Source organism: Tursiops truncatus, chromosome 16 (assembly GCF_011762595.2).
Source record: "Tursiops truncatus isolate mTurTru1 chromosome 16, mTurTru1.mat.Y, whole genome shotgun sequence".
Taxonomy (NCBI): Eukaryota; Metazoa; Chordata; class Mammalia; order Artiodactyla; family Delphinidae; genus Tursiops; species Tursiops truncatus.
Genome location: NC_047049.1, coordinates 58,139,990 through 58,162,138, shown reverse-complemented (window position 1 = coordinate 58,162,138; position 22,149 = coordinate 58,139,990). Strand labels below are relative to the sequence as shown.

The window sequence follows — 22,149 nt, the reverse complement described above, 5'->3', positions numbered from 1 at the left end:
ATTTTTTTGTACTAGGTTAACAATTTAGTATAAGCGTTGCATGCAGTGTTTATAAACATTGCTGGGGAGAGAGGCAATTAAGGAAAGTATCTTACTAAATCTTTTCTATATACAGTAAGCTCTTGGTGCAAAGGAACTGCACTATGCTTTTTTCTTACATGACCCTTGGCATGGTGCTGGATACATGTTAGGCACTTGGTGAATAGCGTTTGGCTGAAAAACATTTTTTTATGAAAGGCTTTTTTTGAAGTGGAGTTTTAAGTGTTCAATGTTAAAAGTTAATGAGAGGGCTTCCCTGGTGGCGCAGTGGTTGAGAGTCCGCCTGCCAATGCAGGGGACACGGACGGGTTCGTGCCCCGGTCTGGGAAGTCAGCCATGGCCGCTGAGCCTGCGCGTCCGGAGCCTGTCCGCAACGGGAGAGGCCACAACAGTGAGAGGCCTGCGTACCGCAAAAAAAAAAAAAAAAAAAAAAAAGTTAATGAGAGAATTGATATTTTCTTCACATACATTTTTGTGAAGATATATTTTTCACATGCTATGTTTGTCAAGCTTTTCAGAGCAGTTTTTTAAAGAACAAGAATCATCATATTCTAATGGTCTTTGCACACAGGACTGGTATACAACAAAGGGTTGAATCTAAAGAAGGGCCATGGAGAATCCATCTGAAAAAGTTTCAAGAGTAAGGAGAAAAAACAACAGTATAATAATTTTTAACAATTATTATCTGACAATAAAGCATTATTCAACATGTATTAGGTACGTTTTTATATGGTATTAGTTTAGTACTCATGACAACTTTATAAGGTAGTTATCCTCGTAAAGAATAACAGAGCTTAAGTCATTTGTTCATGACCAAAAAGTGTATCAGTCATTGTGCAGTAATTTGAAATACATGCTTGTTTTAATTGTAAAACCTGTATTCTTTATTTTCTACTATCTTACTATGGAAGTATTAATTTGAAAGTGAAAAACTCAATTATATATCCAGATTTTTTGAGTGTAAATTAAGTAGATACATAAAGGCTCATAAACTTAATGAAATTCTATTTTCCTTTTAGTATAGATATAGTGTAGATGAGAAAAATGTGTGTAGTTTGCTCCAAAAATTGTTAACATTTAGTTTTAATTAGTGCATCAGAGTAGATTAATAATTTCTTTGTGAGAGATTGAAAGACTCAACAATTCTCTTTTTGACTGAACTTTCAAAACAGTGCACTTCTTATGTTGGGAGGATGGTATGTTGTCTACAATTGACCTGTTTCCAGAATGGAGCAAGCATTGCCATGATTCAGAAATATCAACTAGATAATTATTTGATATTCAAAAATTAAATTTCTTCTAGAGTATCCTAGTCTTTATTTGAAGATTGTAAAGCTGGTTTTTCCCTTGAATAAGAAAAAATTAGGATCTGAGAAAAGCAGAATTAAGTTAGTTTGGGTGTATCCAATTTGCCAAAATATTACAACTGAAAATAAGTAGGACACGTGTGGTAGGAAGTAGGCTATTGAGAAAAATCTTTTCCAGCATATTGAAGAGACACAGTGGGTGTGAGGGGAGGAGGAAATATGGAACATATAAATACTTCCAGATGAGTATTGGTGTAATTATGGGGAATAAAGGAAAGGAATGTATTAATAGGGTTGGAAAACAAATATGTAAGACAGATTTGCCTTAATTTTTCCTGACACCATATAAATACCACAGAAGTAAGAGGAATGAGAGAATTAATGAAATGGTAATCAGGAAATAAAAGTCATCATTAGAAATAAAAAGACTCAGTTTTAAGAAGGGAAGCTAGAGTAGTTCAGGAAATGTGTTTCTCTCACAGACATAAATCCTTAATAATATAATGATATGAACCTTAGGTAAATCTTGATTAATGTAAGCATACATGAAAGATACTACTTAATGTTTACTCCAAAAATACTCAAAGTAAAGTTGATCATAAATTTCAATGCTGATTATTCAATGCCAAAAATTTACAGATGAATTATTTGTATAAGTTAAGATGAATTACTTTGATAAATGATGTATATTAGGTGTGAAGGTGAAACAATATTTGGAGTGTCAAGTGAGACTCCTTATATACAGTTAAAAGCTATCATTGTTTTGTTTAAAACTAATTGTGAGATGCTCTGACACTTTTGTAGTTGTCTCTGTATAGCTATTCTGCAGTATTTTCTTCTACAAGTTATAACATTATGCTTTGTGTATTTAGGTCCTTAATTGATCCTGAACTGATTTTTGTATATGACGTGAGGTAGGGATCCAGTTTTTTTTGTTTTTTGTTTTTTGTTTTTTGCACCAAAATATTTTATTATTTTACAGATGTAAAGAGGAGAACTCTTTGATTCTATTTTTAAAATAAAGCAAATAATTGCTGGTCACAATAATCCTGAATACTCCTCAACTTACAACACCTTTTTGTTTGGGACTGAATAATAATGTTTCAAGATTCAGTAAAATTATTTGTCTTCATATAAACTAAACTTCTAATGTTGGTCATAACAGGAGTTTGCTACACTCAGAACATGTAGAAAAAAGAAGAGAGAATGAAAAACATGTTACAAAATTTGTCTCTGTTAACATTTGCAGAGAAAAACGAGAACAGACAGAGATTTAGAGAGAGAGAGAGAGAGAGAGAGAGAGAAGGAGAGAGGAACCATAATATGAATTACCATCCTCCCACCATCAAAATCTTCAAGGTGATAGGCAAATAAAGACAAACTTAGGACCAGAACTCGCAACAGGATAGACATATATGTGTATTGGGATCCAGTTTTTAAAAAGGTTTTCCTTTTAGGGAATCAGCTATTATATTACTATATTATGAATAGGCCAACTTCTACCCACTGATCTGCAATGACAATTTTTATTTATCTATAGTTTGGTCTCTGGCTTCTTAACTTTTTTTTTTTTTTCCCTTCTAGTCTGTCTGTCCTTGAACTAATATAGCCCTATTTTTATTTTGTTACTAAAGCTTTACACTAAGTCTTGATGTCTGATGGGCAAGTCCCTACACTTCGTTTTTATTCAGGAATTTTCTTAGCTGTTCTTGGCTCTTTTCTTTTGTCCACAGATTTTAGAATAGCTTGTCAGGTTCTACAAAAATTGTTTCTGGGATTTTGTTTGGAATTACATTACCTTTATAGATGAATTTGGGAAAAATGAGATCTTTAACATATGAGTTTTTCTATCTATACATGTATTTCTCCATTTAGTTTATGTATTCTTTTATATATTTCAATAACACATAGGCTCTAAGTACATTAGATACAGGGTTGCAAAATGAATAGTTTTGATTTTTTTAGACTTACATATCTTATGGAGTGGTCATTGCTAAATTTGTTAGCTTCAAAAATTATAAAAATAAATGATTCTTGGAAAAAATTCAAACCATGTAGAAGAGATTAAAAGTAAAAATGAAATCTGGGGTAACTTACTGTCTCTGCAGCAGCAGTCCACTAGTACTTTCTGCAATGCTGGAAATGTTGTATATCTGTGTTTTCCAATATGGTAACCAGTAGTCACATTTAGCTTTGAATGTTTGAAGTGTGGTTAGTGCAACTGATGTGTTTTTTTTTTTGGGCTGTGCCGCAAGGCCTGTGGGATCTTAGTTCCCCGACCAGGTATCAAACCCGTGCCCCCTGCAGTGGAAGCACAGAGTCATAACCACTGGACCGCCAGGGAAGTCTGACCACTGATGTATTGAATTTTAAAATTTTATTTTATTTTAATTAATTTAAATTCAAATAGTAATGTGATTAGTGGTTATAGTATTAGACACTGTAGCTTAGGTCTTATTGCAAAATTTAGTTTTCTTCATAAGTGTACATTTTTGTTAGGTTTATTCTAGGTATTTTTAAAATATAGTTGTTGCTATTGTGAGTAGAATTTTTTTTCAACAACTTTTTAAGATTGTTCGTGGTATTTGGAAAGGCTACTGAATTTTGAATATTTCCTTTAGCTTAGTTACCTTTGCCCTTCTTTAAAAGAAAGATGATCTTCGGCTATTTTGATTTTTGTTTAATGAATTCCAGATTCTTAGAATTTGAAATAAACTGGTATTGAAATTTGAATTTGAAATAAACTCTGAATCTTTATATTATTTCATATTAAGTAATTGGTTTTGAGTTGTTCTGGAGCTTCTTCAAATAAGACCTAAATTATGGATGCTAAATGAACATAGACTCATTTATAAAGATTTCATTTTGCCCCAGATATTGTAAGACGGTATTCCTCGTGGCTTCTCTGATTTTCAGACCCGATTTTTTTTTTTAAACAACCTTGGTCTGTCTGTCTTTTTTCTTTTTTAATATTTATTTATTTATTTGGCTGCACTGGGTCATTAGTTGCGGCATATGGGATCTTTAGTGGAGACATGTGGGATCTAGTTCCCAAACCAGGGATCGAACGCAGGCCCTCTGCATTGGGAGCACAGAGTCTTAGCCACTGGACCACCAGGGAAGTACCTCCAGACCTGACTTTTGAGGAAATATTGAGGAAAATGGTATTCTTAAGGCTTACCTAAGCATGGATTCATTTTTAACAGTTCATTTGAGCTCAGTATACATTTTTTGGAGCACCTGCTTTGTGTTCAGCATTTTGCCAAATACTGGGACTACAGTGTTAAATAAGTTTCTTGCCTTTAAGCAGCTAGTAGTGTAATTGAGGAGACAAATGTAGAAAGAAATTGATTCATATACTGTGGCATTATAGAATACAGGTTAAGATTGTGCTCTGGAGTGACTTGTAGTTGTGTGACTTTGGTTATATTTCTTAATCTGTGGAAGCTCAGTTTCCTTGTGAATAAAATAGGAATATTATAGTAGGAATATTAAAATAGGAGTATTATAATGTGAGGATTGAATGAGATAATTTATGTATTTGCCATGTGCTAGCTAATATTATTGGCTACTAGACAGCTTGGAATGTCTCACATCTCTGTTACAGACAGTGGAGACAACTTGAGGGGGGTTAATAAGCAGGCGGATGACATGGTCAGATTCACGTTTAGAATGCTGTAAATCACTGTGTCTGCAGTAGGTCAGAGAATTTGAGGAGATAAATTAGAGGAGGCTGTAGTGATAGACGTGTTGAGAGATGGTGACCTAATCATTACAGTTAGGAGAGAATGGTCGGGAGAAAGTTCAATAATACTTCAGTGTTATAAAGGTAAGACTTGATGATTGATTTAATGAAAAGGGCAAAGGAGTCAGGGATGACATTCCAATGTTTAGTTTTGGTAAATGACTAGATGTTGTTATTTATAACTGAGTTAGGGAGTATGGGAGGGGGAGGACATGTTAGAGGGGATGGAGAGATTGAGTTGTTTTGTTCATGCATGAGATGAATGTGTGATATCTAGGTGGGCATATTTAGGAGAGAGTTTGATTTATGTTTCTGGTGGGTAGAGGATTCATGGTGGGAGAGACATGTAATAAACATTATATTTAATTGTAATTTGACATAATGCCATTCAATAAATGTTAGCTATTTTTACCATTATCATCATCATCATTATCACCACCACTGCTGCCACCATTATTAAATAGGTAGTGTTTAAAGCAACCAATAGATAAGCCTTTCTAGAGGAAGGGCATAAAGTAAAAGGAGAAGTGGGGTGGAAGATAGAACATTTAATGGATGGGTAGATGAAGAAGTATGGTAGGAGATGGAGAAGAAATGGTGAGCTTGTAGCAGGAGAACTAAGATAAGGTCTCACAAAGAATAGTGACTTTGTATGACAGAGTGGTTAATAATATCAGATGTAACAGATTGGTAACATAAAGCCTACAGGAGTCCACTGGCCTTGACAATAGGATGTCAGTGGTGACCTCAGCTAAGTAAATCACAGTGGAGTGACATGTAGGGACAGAATCCAGACTAAAATATACTTAGAAATATATAGGAAGTGTGATACAACGTGGGCTAGTTTTGTTCATGTGGCCCAAGAGCCAAGTGGTGACATCTTACAAGTACCAAATTTAAAAAATTTCCTTTAATGAAAATATGTGGCTGGTTGTTATGAATAATTATCAATGATTTTTTTAAAATACAAAGAGTATAGTTCTATGTGTTTAGGTTTAAATCTAGCTTAATTATTATTTCCTCCAGCTTTCTCTAATTGAGTTTTAATCCTCATCTAGTTGTTTTTTTTTTTTTTTGCGGTATGCGGTCCTCTCACTGTTGTGATCTCTCCCGTTGCGGAGCACAGGCTCCAGACGCGCAGGCTCAGCGGCCATGGCTCACGGGCCTAGCCACTCCGCGGCATGTGGGATCTTCCCGGACTGGGGCACGAACCCATGTCCCCCGCATCGGCAGGCGGACTCTCAACCACTGCGCCACCAGGGAAGCCCCCTCATCTAGTTTTTTAATGAGAATTTAAAATATTATTTTCATAAACCTTGTAACTTATTGCTGTTATTTGCATTCAAACCCCATGGTTTACTCTCTTAAAAAAATTAATTAATTAGTTAATTAATTTTTGGCTGCCTTGGGTCTTTGTTGCTGCCCGAGGGCGTTCTTTAGTTGCGGTGAGCGGGGTTTACTCTTCATTGCGCGGGCTTCTCATTGCGGTGGCGTCTCTTGTCGCGGAGCATGGGCTCTAGGTGCACAGGCTTCAGTAATTGTGGCTCGCAGGCTCTAGAGCACAGGCTCAGTAGTTGTGGCACACTGGCCTAGTTGCTCCGCGGCATGTGGGATCCTCCCAGACCAGGGCTTGAACCCACGTCCCCTGCATTGGCAGGCGATTCTTAACCAGTGTGCCATGAGGGAAGCCCACCATGGTTTACTCTTAATCTGTTTCTTTATAAGCCTCTTAAATTTCAGCTTTAGTGAAAGCTGAAAGATTAGTGGATTAACACTTTTGATCTCCTTTTTCTTCCTTTCTGTTTTTTTTGTATTTTTTTAAATTGAAGTATAGTTGATTTATAATGTTGTGTTAATTACTGTTATACAGTAAAGTGATTCAGTTATACATATATATACCTTCCTTTTTTAATATTCTTTTCCATTATGGTTTATCGCAGGATATTGAATATAGTTCTCTGTGCTTTCTAATATGTTTTTTTTTTTTTTTTTTTAATTTGCTTTTTTTTTGGCTGCATCGCGCATCTTGCAGGATCTTAGTTCCCTGACCACAGATTGAACCTGGCCCCCGGGCAGTGAAAGCAGAGTCCTAACCACTGGACTGCCAGGGAATTCCCTCTAATATGTTTTTATAAAAAAATATTTATTTATTTTGGCTGCACTGGGTCTTAGTTGCACCATGCGGGATCTTCGTTGCGGCATGTGGGATCTTTAGTGGCATGTGAACTTCTTAGTTGCACCATGCAACCTTTTAGTTGTAGCATGCATGCAGGATCTAGTTCAGGAATCAGACCAGGGCCCCTGCATTGGGAGTGTGGAGTCTTACCCACTGGACCACCAGGGAAGTCCCTCTAATATGTTTGAATCAACTTTTATTTTACAATTGCAAGAGCCATTTAAACATGTTACGTTGTTTAAAATCTCACTATATCCACACTATCTGTATGATTGATTCTGTCAACTTTATAAAACTTAACAGGAACCATTAGGGTTCTTTGGTTTATATGGTAATATTTGTAGATTTCTAGAATTTTACTCATTTAATTCTCACAGGGCAATCTTAGTTGCAAGTATTTATGGAATATTTTATTATCATCCTGCTATATAGCAAGTCTTAGCTTGACATTACTATCTGTGACATTGGTAGGGCATTTCGTTTATGACTGGGCTGTTCTGGACTTCACAGTCTCTTCAAGGACCTTTCTGAGCCTGAAATTCTAAGTTATGCTAATCTTCAGGGAAAGAACACATCTGAATAAATAGTGTCTGTTTCAGTTTCTTACAAAAGGCCCAAACTTTGTTTTATTACTGTTAGTTGTATACTACTGTTGTTCTGGCATATCTCAATAGTTATCTATAATGTATTAATACATTTTATTTATGTGTTCTGATACTTAATTATAAACCTAAATAATAATACCATTTTCCCATTGCCCATGGTAGGAATGCCATTATTGGATTTTATTCTTTCTTTGCTTCAAGAGTGTCTTCCTTAAATAGCTCAGACAGGATTGAGGGAAGTATTTCTCCTCCTTCTCCTCTCCCCTCCTCCTGTGTCCCTTCTACCCCTCCTTCTCCCTCCCTTCCCACTTCCCTTCTTCCTACTTACTTGTCACCTGTTGCTGTCAATATTTATATAATAAAGTATTTAAATTAAATTTATTTAAATTTTTTTGTACAAGAAAAGTTTTCATGTAATCTTTGGAGGCTTACAAGTTCATTGGTTGAAAAGTTTAAGTGGAAACTGTATCCGGATGAGTATCATAACCACATTCTAAAGTGTTGTATGTAATTGTTTTTAATATAGTTTTTCTAATTTCAAAATAATATCCTTATTATGTACATTTTAAAAACACAAAGAAAAAAATAAAAATCATATGCAATGATATATAATATTTTGATATATATGTTTCCAATTCTTTTTGGGAGTATATTGCAAGCTTTTTCTTTTTTTTTAAAAAAAAGTATTCATTCATTCATTTATTCATTCATTCTGGCCGCGCTGGGTCTTAGTTGTGGCATGCGGGATTTTTTTTTTATAAATTTGTTTATTTTATTTACTTATTTTTGGCTGCGTTGGGTCTTCGTTGCTGCTCATGGGCTTTCTCTAGTTTCAGTGAGTGGAGGCTACTCTTCATCGGTGCGCGGGCTTCTCATTGCAGTGGCTTCTCTTGCTGCGGAGCACGGGCTCTAGGCTGCGGGCTTCAGTAGCTGTGGCACGCAGGCTCAGTAGTTGTGACGCACAGGCTTAGTTGCTCTGTGGCATGTGGGATCTTCCCGGACCAGGAATTGAGCCCATGTCCCCTGCATTGGCAGGTGGATTCTTAACCACTGTGCCACCAGGAAAGTTCCAGGATTTTTTTTTTTTTCATTTGTGGCATGCGGACTTCTTACTTGCGGCATGCAAACTCTTATTTGCAGCATGTGTGCAGGATCTAGTTTCCCGACCAGGGATCAAACCTGGGCCCCCTGCCCTGGGAGCACGGAGACTTACCCACTGGACCACTAGGGAAATCCCTCTCCTTTTTTTTAAAAAATACAATATTGAACCATTTCCCCATGGTTGAACTGTAATTTACTGATGCAGTTGGGTACGTTTTGGATGGTGTAATAGTTTACAGTTTTACTTTTCCATAAATTATGCTCTAGTTGACATCCTTGTATACAACTGTCTGATGTTTCCTTAATGGAAATCTGTAGTTGTGCAGTTGTTTCAAAACAAGTGAAATACTTTAACAACTCCCCCCCCCCCCCCCCCCCCCCCCCCCCCCACCAATCTACTTTTGAGCTAATTTAATTATTCATTTGGTAGAGGTGGAGGCATTCCAAGAAAGGGGGGAGGGGTGAGCCTTTATATCTGTTAAATAATGTGCTGGGCCCTTTTCAAGTATTATCTTTTTTTTTGTTTTTTAAAAATTTGTTTATTTTATTTATCTTTGGCTGTGTTGGGTCTTTTTGCCCGGGGACTTTCTCTAGTTGTGGCGAGTGGGGGCTACTCTTCCTTGCGGTGCGTGGGCTTCTCATTGGAGTGGCTTCTCTTGTTGCGGAGCACAGGCTCTAGGGGTGCAGGCTTCAGTAGTTGTGGCACACGGGCTCATTAGTTGTGGCACATGGGCTTAGTTGCTCCACGGCATGTGGGATCTTCCCAGACCAGGGATCGAACCCGTGTCCCCTGCATTGGCAGGCAGATTCTTAACCACTGCACCGCCACCAGGGAAGCCCCCTGAAGTATTATCTTTTTTGATCCACATAGCAACCCTGTCACATAGGTAGTTTTATCCTCTTTAGAGAAATTAAATGGCTTGTCTACTTAATGGCAGAATCAGGACAACGACACAGGTCTTTGACTTTCAATCTAATGTAGTTTCATTGACTCAGAGGCTCTCTTTGTGGAGACTAGAGGCAGGGTAAAGAGGGCCCTTCCCTGTGCTCTCTCCTGCTTCCTCATTTTCTGCTGATTGTTGTGTATTTCTTTTCCTTCTGGTAAATTCAGGTAGAAAAAAGGTTGAGAAATACCACTATACCATTTTGCTGTCTCTGGCTTTTTTAGGGACTATGTTCATGTTTGAATCAAGAAATGGATATAAAAGCAGAACATCTGTTTAATCATGTTTTTAGGAAACAAAACCCAACTAAAAAATAGTCTGTGCTTTGTATTATTCTGGAAAAGACGTAGTAGAAAGTTGAAGTATAGCGCTCTACTTTCTACTTCCTACTAAGTTGAATTTTCCTTTTGACGTTTATTAATTTAAAACTGAATACTCAGAGAATAAGTTAAATGTAATAGATTCAAAAGGCTGTGTATCTTTTTTTTCTGCCAACAGCAGTTAGGTTGGCAGAACAGCATACATTAAATGAAAATAAGAACTACATATAATTATAGCCCCACATTTAAACAGACATTTAACAAACAAACATTAACATTAAATGTTTCAGTGAGAAATAGCTCCATTTCATTAGTAAGAATTATGGACCTGATGGTGTATTTACTTTTACATTTATAATTCTAATTTATATCTTGCCTACTTCCGAAATAAATTTGAGGCAGTCCTTTTAGTATATAACTGTGTCCTCAAACCTAGCAGTCTGGCTGATTCTGGGTAGTATATGTATAGGTCAGGTTCTTAAGAAGAAGGGTGCAAGAGTCAAGGAAGAGATAAGCAAGATAAAATTGATAAAAAGCAGCAAAGATGAAGAAATGTAAAGGTTATTGAGATCTGATGGAAAATTCCCTGGTTTGGGGCAGGGGAAAATCAGATCAGAGACAGAAATACTATGGGAAGACTGAACATTTTGAAGTTTGGGGTTAGAGAACTAATTTGCCTGGAGGATAGTGCAAAATGGATCTTGCAGATTTATTGTTGAGGACCTGAAGATGTACTCTGTGAATCTGGCGAGTAGAATTTCCCTTTGGGTGATTTGATAACAATTAGGCTATCCTAGTCTGCTTCTTGCCTATACTATGGATCTTTTTTACGGGCCACCTTCACTATTGCCTTCAAATTCTTGTCCTCAGACTTTAAAAGGGAAGGTTGTTCATGGGGAAGGAGCAAAGAAGAGATGAAATAGGAGAGGAAGAGAATGTTGGGCAACAGATAAAAGCTGTCCGTTTTTTGACTCTCTTATGAAGGAGACTTATTACTACCTCTTTTCTTTATTATAATAAACATTATACATTATACTTAACTTTATTGTAATACTTATCACACTATGAGCAGTTACTTTTATTCTGGTTTGTCTACTGAATTGTGAGGTCCTTAAGGGCAAGAAATGTTTGTTCTTTCTCTTTTACTAACCAGCTAGAGAAAGAAGGAAAGTAACATTGAGTTCCTATTTTATATGTACCAAGCACTTTGCCAAGACATAGATATCATCAAATCCACGGGTTGAAACTTTTTAGCTTCCATAAAAATTTTTTTTTTTTTTTGCGGTACACGGGCCTCTCACTGTTGTGGCCTCTCCCGTTGCGGAACACAGGCTCCAGACGTGCAGGCTCAGCGGCCATGGCTCACGGGCCCAGCCGCTCCGCGGCATGTGGGATCTTCCCAGACCAGGGCACGAACCCATGTCGCCTGCATCGTCAGGCGGACTCTCGACCACTGCGCCACCAGGGAAGCCCCATAAAAATGTTTTAATGAACAAGTACTTCCTCACTCATTAAGTTAATATTTATGATTTTTATATTGTAATGTTAAATAAAACTGATAAATCACTCTTAGTGCATGCTAAATACTATTGTGGTTTGATACCTACCATGATTCATTTATAAAAAGACACAAACAGGCTCTTTTTAAACATTTAAAAAATTTATATTCCTTTCTCTGTTTAAATTCGTATCTCTATCACACTTTTCCCCACCAGATTTTATCCTTATGTGGTGTATTTTTATGCATGGATTATGTTTTGCATGTACTATACTATGCATACATTATGAAGGCAATATATTTTTATGCATGAAAGCCTTTCGTGCATATTGATCACCCTATTGTATGTCTCTGCAACATATATATATGTGAAGTCAAGTTTAAAAGAAATTTCCTAGATTTTAAATTGTAATTAGCATATAGTTAGTAAAACAACATAAATGTATTAAAATGTTAAATCATTATTAAACAAGAAAATAAGTTATTGGAAATGCATGTTTGAATGAGATGGGTGAAGCTGATCTTCAATGTTTTTCAATTAATTCAACCTTTTGTAGATAAATAATACTCAATGCTGCAGTAAGACAATGGTCAGCATCAATTTTATTTCCCCCTTTTTTCTTCAAGAGGTGTAAATCCTGAGCAATTTGTTTACATAATTAATTGAATGGTAATGCACAGTTTTGTTTCAGTAGTTGTCACCCAGTTATTTGAACTCTTCTGTCATCAAATGATTTATCATCAAAATTATTTTTGTTTATCTGTCAGCTGGTAATTTGATTAAGTCCTTCTTCAGTTTCGTTGAAAGCAAAGACTAGAAACCACCTGACTTGCCAGGATCATTAGAGTCATTAGAGACATGCAGTTCTGGGATGTATACCAAAAAAGGCTTTATTAAGTCTTCTTAATATAATTATATTAGGTAGTAATTATATCTATTAGCGTTTTACTTATAGGCATTGTTCAGGAGCTATTGAGAAAAGCTAAATATTGTTAACTTCAGTATACCTATGTCAAAAGGATATTTTTTTGATAAGATGTTTTTATCAGATGACTTAAAGATTTTTTTTTTTTTTTTTGCCTTAAACATGTTTTAACCAAAGCCATTTATTCAGTTTAAAGCCATTGTCTGCCTTGGAACCTTGCTGGCAAAACTGTTCTTTCATTGTCAAAACAATCAGATTGACTTTCATGATCTAAGAAGTCTGACTTTATTTTTCAGTTCAAATAAATGATTTGATTTGTGTTCCTGTGACAGCCATGTTTGATATTTAATCCTTGGTAGATAAATGGAAGGAGACTTGTTTTAAAAGTGTGTTGCTTGGGACTTCCCTGGTGGCGCAGTGGTTGAGAGTCCCCCTGCCGATGCAGGGGACGCGGGTTCGTGCCCCGGTCCGGGAAGATCCCACATGCTTCAGAGCAGCTGGGCCCGTGAGCCATGGCCACTGAGCCTGTGCGTCCGGAGCCTGTGCTCCGCAACGGGAGAGGCCACAACAGTGAGAGGCCCAAGTACCGCAAAAAAAAAAAAAAAGTGTGTTGCTTGGAAGAACTGTCTTTCTTGTTCTTTTTAGAAACTCTCTGAGCTTTGCTTCACAGAACTCTCCCTGAAAGGTAACGTAATCTTTGATGATGAACATAGGCTAGAAATGATGAACTTTTAAAATGAAAATTGTAACCAACTTCTGCCCCATTCTATAATATATCTGAAAATAGAACATCCTATCACAATTACTCATTTTTAATTTCTATCTTCATTCTTTACAGTAATTATAGAACAGGAAGCCCTGTAGTCAGTTTGTAGTAATTTAAGTTAAAGAAGGCTTTGCAGACAAAATATTATGAATCATTCCTTGTTTAATACTTAAGAGATTTTTATATCTAGGCAATGCAGTTTGGTTTCATTCAGGATGGACAAGAGGTATGCCATTCTTTTTATAAAGTGAGTAAAGACTTGTGGAAGGGGAGTCAAGTGAGGAGAATTTGGATGACCTCTCCGTTTAGACCTCTGATCCATTGTCAGGCAGATTAGTTTTAGGAAAGGAATGAATACAAGTGGAAATTGAAGACCTGTCCATTGTTGTTTATCTATTTCAGTGTACCCCTCAGAGAGTCTATTTACCTTCAGTAGTATAAATATATGATATTGGAAGATCCCTGTTCTAATATTTATGGTAGCCTCTATTTTATAGCCAGGGAAACTTAGACTTAAAGAGGTGAAAGAATTGGCTGTGGTCATTAAGCTAGTAAATGGTTTAGTCAAGAACTCCAAAACTTACTTTTCCTCATATGTCTCACTACCTAGTACATAGTTTGGTACACATAGATGTTTGCTATGTATTTAATAAAAGAATAACTTCATATTGTTTTGTGAACTATTAAATACTTAACATTTTAGTAGTCTCTTGAATTTTGAACTGCTGCGTGAAAGTAACAGATGATTCACTGCAGAAGAATATTGAAGATAACTCACATTTTTTTTTTTTTTTTTTGCATTACGCGGGCCTCTCACTGTTGTGGCCTCTCCCATTGCGGAGCACAGGCTCCGGACGCGCAGGCTCAGCGGCCATGGCTCACGGGCCCAGCCGCTCTGCGGCATGTGGGATCTTCCCGGACCGGGGCACGAACCTGTGTCCCCTGCATCGGCAGGCAGACTCTCAACCACTGTGCCACCAGGGAAGCCCGATAACTCATATTTTTAAAGCATGATCAAGTTCATCTCCCTTTAGTTCTTGAGGTGGTGTCTGTGGAAGTGACTAATAGACCATCAAAGAACTTAGGCACTTTGGGGGACTTCCCTGGTGGTGCAGTGGGTATCCATGTTCCCAATGCAGGGGGCCTGGGTTCGATCCTTAGTCAGGGAACTAGATCCCACATGCATGCCGCAACTAAGAAGTCTGCATGCTGCAACTAAAAGATACTGCATGCTGCAATGAAGGTCCCACGTGCCTCAACTAAGACCCGGTGCATCCTAAATAAATAAATAAATACTAAAAAAAAAAAGAACTTAGGCAGTTTTAAATGTTTTATCAATTAAGATAGAGACCTGTTAACAGTGTAGTAGTGTTTATTTGATAGGGGTCAACTGGCTGTATGTTGATATCACAGTCAGATGTCCATGAGGCAAACGTATGTTTATATGACCAGTATATTTTTGTTTCTGTGTTAACAGGTATTCTCTTAAACTGAATGACCAAATCTTGGCTGAAGAGAAACACAAGGAACTGTAAGTGCATTAAACCCTAGGTTGTACATAATTTACTCTGTCTGTGGAGTAGATACATGTAAACAATCTGATTTTTAAAACTCTGTGTGGTATAAAATATAAAGATGTAATCAATATTATGACCTTAATCCTAGTAGGATTAGGATAATTTATACTACATAAGGTTAACACAGGAAATAATTGTTCCTATGCACACATTAGAATATGGAGTATTGTATCCCATCCTCTAGACTAAGGGCATATTCGGAAATAGGTCGTTTCATCTTCTTTCCCCAGATAAAATGTTAAATTGTCATTGTTAATTTTGGCTCTTGCTCAGTTGACTTCCACCCTTTGCTTAAGGTGGAGAAATATGATTTTGTTCGTTGTCTTATGAAAAAGTAAATGCCTAACTCTGTTTAGCACAAGGTAAAACACTTTAAATATAAATAAAATTTTGTTCCTTTAAAAAATTTTAATGTTTGTAGGATCCTATCTTTCGGGTAGGTTAGCTGTATACATGATTCTGGGATATCTCTGTTGCTATTTTTCTGCCCTGTGGTAGTATCTAAAAAGATTACTACCTCACAGGAACTGTGAGGTTTTTAGTTAAAAATTACAGACTTGGGAGTTTTAAAAATTCATCTCAGGGACTTCCCTGGCGGTCCATTGGTTAAGACTTCGCCTTCCAACGCAGGGGGTGTGGGTTCGATCCTTGGTCAGGGAGCTAAGATCCCACTTGCCTCAGGGCTAAAAAACGAAAACATAAAAAACAAAAGCAGTATTGTAACAAATTCATTAAGGACTTAAAAAATAATGGTCCACGTCAAAAAAAAAATCTTAAAAAAAAAATTTCATCTCTTTTCAATATCATAGGTTTGTCCAAAGAGGGAAGCTAAAATAAAGTATATGCTTCTGTTTTCTAGTAGGCTACTTTTTTTCTCCATTGTGCAGTAAGAAAGTTCTGATAATTGTAATTATTATTGAAACACCTAATGTCAAATAATAATGTAGAATTAAGTTTGAGGAATTTGAGGCTAACTACGTCTACAGGTTGGACCTCACTTATTATTATTATTTTTTAATTGAAGTATAGTTGATTTACAGTGTTGTACGGACTGCGCTTATTATTGATGATAGTCAACGTTCTATCTATCCTTTTTATAAATACATGGGTGAATTTTACAAACTTCCTTGGGAGTTTCCTTAATGTTTGACACTCTCTTATGTTAAAGATATTTTAATATCTAACTCAAGTCCCTCATGGTTTAGTTTAAATGTAATCTTCATTTGTACTCAAGTTATGGAGAATAACTTTTTCTGTAGATTGAGTGCTTCAAGACTATTATTTTCTTCTCAAGGTTAAGTAATGATTTTTCTGAGTACTTTTTAAGGTTCTATTTACAAACACTGTCCTGAATCTTTCCAAATTATTTTCTTTCTTCTGTCTTATAGAAGAGATTATAGTAAATGTTAATCGTAAAATGGTAGGCTCAATGTGTAAGAAAAGGATTTAAGAGTTCCTAGAGTTGATATATCCCATTGTTATGCTAGCCTTTCATCAGTATTTTTATATTTGTCTTCATTTGATTATAATCTCCATCGTCGGTTCTCAAATTTATTGTTAAGGAATTTTATATAATTTCTTTCTTTACTGCCTAGTCAGTGAGGGTAGGTGATTATAACTGTACCATTGGTTGGTTGCTTACTTATAGGTTTGGTAACAGAACTTTTTTGTTTTGGGAATTAGGTAGTCAACCTAGAGGTTCCTTTGGCCCTCGGAGACTATGACCAATATTAAAAATACCAGAAAACTGCAATAGTGTGAATATTTTCATATTATTTAATATGTAACCCATATGAATGTGTTAATTCATTTATAGTTTCTTTAGCTGTCTGTGATATAGTTCACTCTCATGGATAGACTAATTTTTTCCTTAGATTTTATTATGAAAAATTTTAAATGTATAGTATATAATTACCCATATATTCGCCACCTAGATTTTATCATTAACATTTTACTCTCTTTTTCACCTTATCCATTCTTTTGTCTATCCATTACTTCATCTGCTTTTTGAGTGCATTTCAAAAGTAAATTGCAGACATCAGTATGTTTCCCCATAAATATTTCAACATGCATACCATCACCTAGAATTCAGTAGTTTAGAATTTTTTGCCTTTACCTGTAAATATTTTCATACAGTGAAATGCACAAATCTTAAGTGTACATTTGCTGAGTTTTGAAAAGTGCATAAATGTTCATAACCCAGTTCTCTATCAAGAAATTCCCTTATGCCTCTTTGTAGTCACTCTCTGCTCCTACCCTCCGAGAGGTAACCCTTATTATGTTTTTTTTTCTACTATAGATTAAGTTTTTCCTGTTCTGGAATTTCTTATTAATGGAATCATATGTACGTTACGTTTTATATAATACTTATTTCACTCAGTATAATATTTTTTAGATTCTTTCATGTATTAGTTAATTTTTTTATTGCTGATTAACATTCCATGATTTATCTGTTTTCTTATTGGTGGACGTCTAGGCTGTTTCCTTTCATCTGGATACTATGAATAAAGTTGCTGTTAATATTTTTGTATAAGTCTTTGTGAACATGTTTTTATTTCTCATGGATAATTACTCAGGAATAGATTTGCTGCTGAGTCACTAGGGTAATAGTATATTTGGTTCTATGAGGAACTACTAGATTTTCTTTTAAAGTGGTACCGTTTTACATTCCTACCAGCAATATATGAGAGTTCTAGTTGCTCTACATCCTCATCAACATTTGGTATTTGTTGGTCTTGCTAATTTTAGCTATTCTGGTGGATATGTAGTGGTATCTCAGACTGGTTTAATTTGCATTTCCATGATGACTAATGATATTGAGTACTTTTTCATTAGCTTATTGGCCATGTATATTTTCTTTGGTGAAGAGTCTGTTCACATCTTTTGCTGATGAAAAAAATTAGATTGTTTTCTCCTTTTATTGATGACTTGTTGGAATTCTTTATATATTCTGGATACCAGTCAATGTCAGATGTATGTTTTACAATTTTTTCCTCCAATCCCAGGCTTACCATTTTTTCTTAATAGTGCCTTTTGATAAGCAAGTTTTAAATTTTTAGTCTAATTTATCACTTTTTACCTTTATGATTATTACTTTGATCATCTAAAAAACCTTTGCCCTCAATTTATGAAGATACTCTTATTTATATTTTTCTTTAAACACTTTATGATTTGAGCTGTTTTGTTTAGGTCTATGATCTATTATGCATTAATATTTGTATATGATGTGAGGTAGATTCCAATGTTCATTCTCCTTTATCTATATGGATATCTAGTTATTTCAGCACTATTTGCTGAATAGACTTTATTTGTCCACTGAATTGTTTTGTTGCCTTTGTTGAAAATAAAATAACTGTCGAAATATGGGTTTATCCTGTTCCCTTGATTTACTTGTCACTCTTTATGCTAGTCACACAGTATAGTAAGTATTGAAGTCAGGTGCTGTAAGTCCTCCCACTTTGTTCTTCATTTACAAGATTGCTTTGGATGTACTAGATCCTTTACATTGCCATATATTTTAGAATCAGTGTATCAGTTTCCTCAGAAAAACCTTTTGGGATTATCATGGGGATGTTGAATCTATTTGAGAGAGAATTGACATCTTAACAGTATTTAGTCTGTCTTTTAATTTCTCTCAGCAGTGCTTTGTAGTTCTCAGTGAAGAAGTTTTGCTTGTCTTTAGGCCACATGAATTTTAATACCAGCCTTGCTTTATGACTATGAATTTCGAAGCAAAAGATTGAGGGTTTCAAATTATATTTTCACCTAGAATGTGTTAAATTTGGATAGATGATTTTTTTTTTCTCACAGTGCCTGATATGTCTTCTGGATATTCCGTAGCAGACCTTTGGTAGGGCAGTCCTGTCTCGTTAACAGTATCTGGTATAAAACATACTAGCTGAGTGTAAATAATATGTACTTTTCCAGAATTTTCTTTCTTTTATGTTAAGCCACTTGGAATATCTTCTGGATTTGATTGTTATATACTTTTTCTTGTCATTGTCCTTGCAGATTTTATTCCTCTTTGAATATATTACATAGTAATTATTTTATAAGTTAGCATTTATCACTAAAAGTATATTGGAGTTATTATTTTTCTACCATAACTACATATTTAGCTGTGTAGGAAAATTAGTGATGTCCCTAATCTTTGCCAGCTATGGTTAAAAATGAATATCATTAGGCCATACCACAGACTGGAAAAGAGAGATAGGTATTTAGCTCAAATCTGTCATAATTCTTAGAGAAACTCTTCAAGGCGTGTAGTGTGATGATAGATTAATAGCTCAAATTTTTAATCTAATGGAAGTGCTCTGGAAAAAAAATTGTATGGCGTTATGACAGGAAAAATACATTTTATTGATTGAAGCAGATTTTCAGGTTAGACCTTTTCTTTTGTCACTATTTAGCACTAAAAAATCACATCTTTTCTAGGTTACTCTTTGCTTTACTTACTTTATTTCAATTAAAAAAAGATGTTGGAAAGGAGTCTAAATCTTATTAGGAGCCAAATGACCTATGTGCATACTTAATATATACACATTTTATAGAAAACACAAAATTTTCAATTCTCTTAAAAAGCAAGTGCCACACTATTGGATTAATCTTAAATGAGCTATTCTCTTTTTCTAGTGCAATTAACTAAATTAACTCTGTGGAATAGTATGCAGTTATTTATTTTATTTTATTTTATTTAACATCTTTATTGGAGTATATTTGCTTTACAATGGTGTGTTAGTTTCTGCTTTATAACAAAGTGAAACAGCTATACATATACATATATCCCCATATCTCTTCCCTCTTGCATCTCCCTCCCTCCTACTCTCCCTATCCCACCTTTCTAGGTGGTCACAAAGCACCGAGCTGATCTCCCTGTGCTATGCGGCTGCTTCCCACTAGCTATCGATTTTACATTTGGTAACGTATATATGTCCATGCCACTCTCTCACTGTGTCCCAGCTTACCCTTCCCCCTCCCCATGTCCTCAAGTCCATTCTCTAGTAGGTCTGCGTCTTTATTCCCGTAGTGCCCCTAGATTCTTCATAACCTTTTTTTTTTTTAGATTCCATATATATGTGTTAGCATACGGTATTTGTTTTTCTCTTTCTATGCAGTTATTAAAATGTTTTTAGGAAAATATTTAATATCGTGATGATTTAAGTAGGTGAAAAAGATTGCTTGTAGATATCATAAAAGAGAATTGTAGTAGAATAGTAGATCTGTGGGTGATTGATAATGGGTGAATTTTAATTTTTTTCTTTGTACTTTTATGTGTTTTATTTATTTATTTATTTATTTATTTATTTATTTATTTATTTATTTATGGCTGCATTGGGTCTTCATTACTGCACACGGGCTTTTTTCTAGTTGCGGCCAGTGGGGGCTACTCTTCGTTGTGGTGTGTGGGCTTCTCACTGCGGTGGCTTCTCTTGTTGTGGAGCATGGGCTCTAGGTGCATGGGCTTCAGTAGTTGTGGCATGTGGGCTCAGTAGTTGTGGCACATGGGTTTAGTTGCTCGGCGGCATGTGGGGTCTTCCCCGACCAGGGCTCGAACCCGTGTCCCCTGCATTGGCAGGCGGATTCTTAACTACTGCACCACCAGGGAAGCCCTATGCTGTTCTAGATATGAAGTATATTTTCCCTTTTGTTACTGAATGAATTCTCCTTATTGACTATTTTTTTATGTCAAAATTGAATTATTTTGTTAGAATTACCCCTTGAATTTAAAAGTTTTATCTTGGAATATGTATATATAAGTTTTTATTGGTTTAGGATTATGATGAAATGGAAGAAAATAAATGAATTATGTAAGAGGTATGAAGCAGAGGTATTGGAAAGGACACTCTTAGACCTTAATCTTTGGTTCAGTGTAAAAATATTATAATTTCTTAGAGAACAATGCCAATTTCTAAACCAGCAGGGGAGATTTTTAAGTATTTAAGTGGCATGTTTCAGAACATGTTCAGAGCCCTTAGAGACAATCAGTAACATCTGATATGCTCTTAAATTCATTATTATTGATGGTGTGGCTTAGTAATTCTTTGAAAATATCAAGATTGTCTTGTAAGAGTAGTGTTAGAACTGATTGCCTATAAAGCTGATAGATTTTGTTCATGGCAAATGCCAAAGAGAACAAAAACGCCTGGGAAGTGAAAAGTTAAAACTGAAATAAAGAACATCTAGGACCAGCAACAAGGTTAAGTGGTTAATATGATTTCAATATTCATAAAAGCTGCAGTATTTTAAATACCATGAACATTTTTATGATCCCTTTCTCAGGGCCCACTTTCTTTTACATATTTTAAATTATAGAATTTAAGATTCTAGAAATGAACCCTAGAACGAATTATTCATATTTTATGATGAATGGGTGAGATCCACATGATAAAGTGACTTACTATAGGTTACACTGCTCTTTAATGACAGCGCTGGACCAGAATTCAAGTCTTGTGATGCCCATTTAAATGCTTTTTGTATCACACCAAGCAGCTCCCTAAAAATACAATAATTTTTTTAAATAAAAAGGATCGATATTCAGTGCAAGTCCCAGTACTAACTGATTATAATGAACCCAATGGCTATATCAAGGCTCTCAATGGCTGATTAATTTTACAGTATTATATTATGCTTTAGAAACCACCTCAGACTCATTCAGTGAGTTGAGGAGAGTCAGGTATACTATGTATACCTGAATTCCAAATGCAAGGCACTTCTCATTCTTCCAAGGAGATGGTATAATACAAAGCTTTTTGGCCAAGTTGACTCTAAAAGCTTTTAGAGCAGTTTCACAACCACATATTATGTGAAATAATTTTAAAATTCTTTTTTCTTTTTTACTTCTCATTTGTTTGAACATTCAGAATTTTCATAATCTTTGTTACCAGTAGAAGAATCTTTTTCTCTAGAACACAGCAATCTTCTTTGATCGAAGTTGTTTGATTCCATGTATGATCCTTTCATTGGACATTTTATCCTAAGATACAGATGCCTCTTACATGGGAAACATTTTTGTTCTTCTTGTTGTTTGTGAAATATTTTTGTAATTGAGTTTTTAATATATAGTCATGATCTTTGTACAGTAGCTGTTTACTGTATTGCTTTTTAAATTGATCTTTAAAAAGCTCTACAATAACATTCACCATTTG

The 22,149-nt window shown here is 35.4% G+C and overlaps 1 protein-coding gene across 10 annotated transcripts in view; it reads left to right on the top strand.

Annotated features, from left to right (window-relative positions):
- The window catches only part of ADK (adenosine kinase), a 483,942-nt gene that overhangs the window by 53,980 nt on the left and 407,813 nt on the right, over positions 1–22,149 (top strand). For 7 of the 10 annotated variants that reach the window (XM_019936015.3, XM_019936011.3, XM_019936014.3 and 4 more), the window contains one exon: positions 14,905–14,958. The exons of the other annotated variants lie outside the window; for them this stretch is intronic. In XM_019936015.3, coding sequence (XP_019791574.1) covers positions 14,905–14,958 — 54 coding nt within the window. The remainder of the gene's footprint in view (positions 1–14,904; positions 14,959–22,149) is intronic. 10 annotated transcript variants of the gene reach the window in all.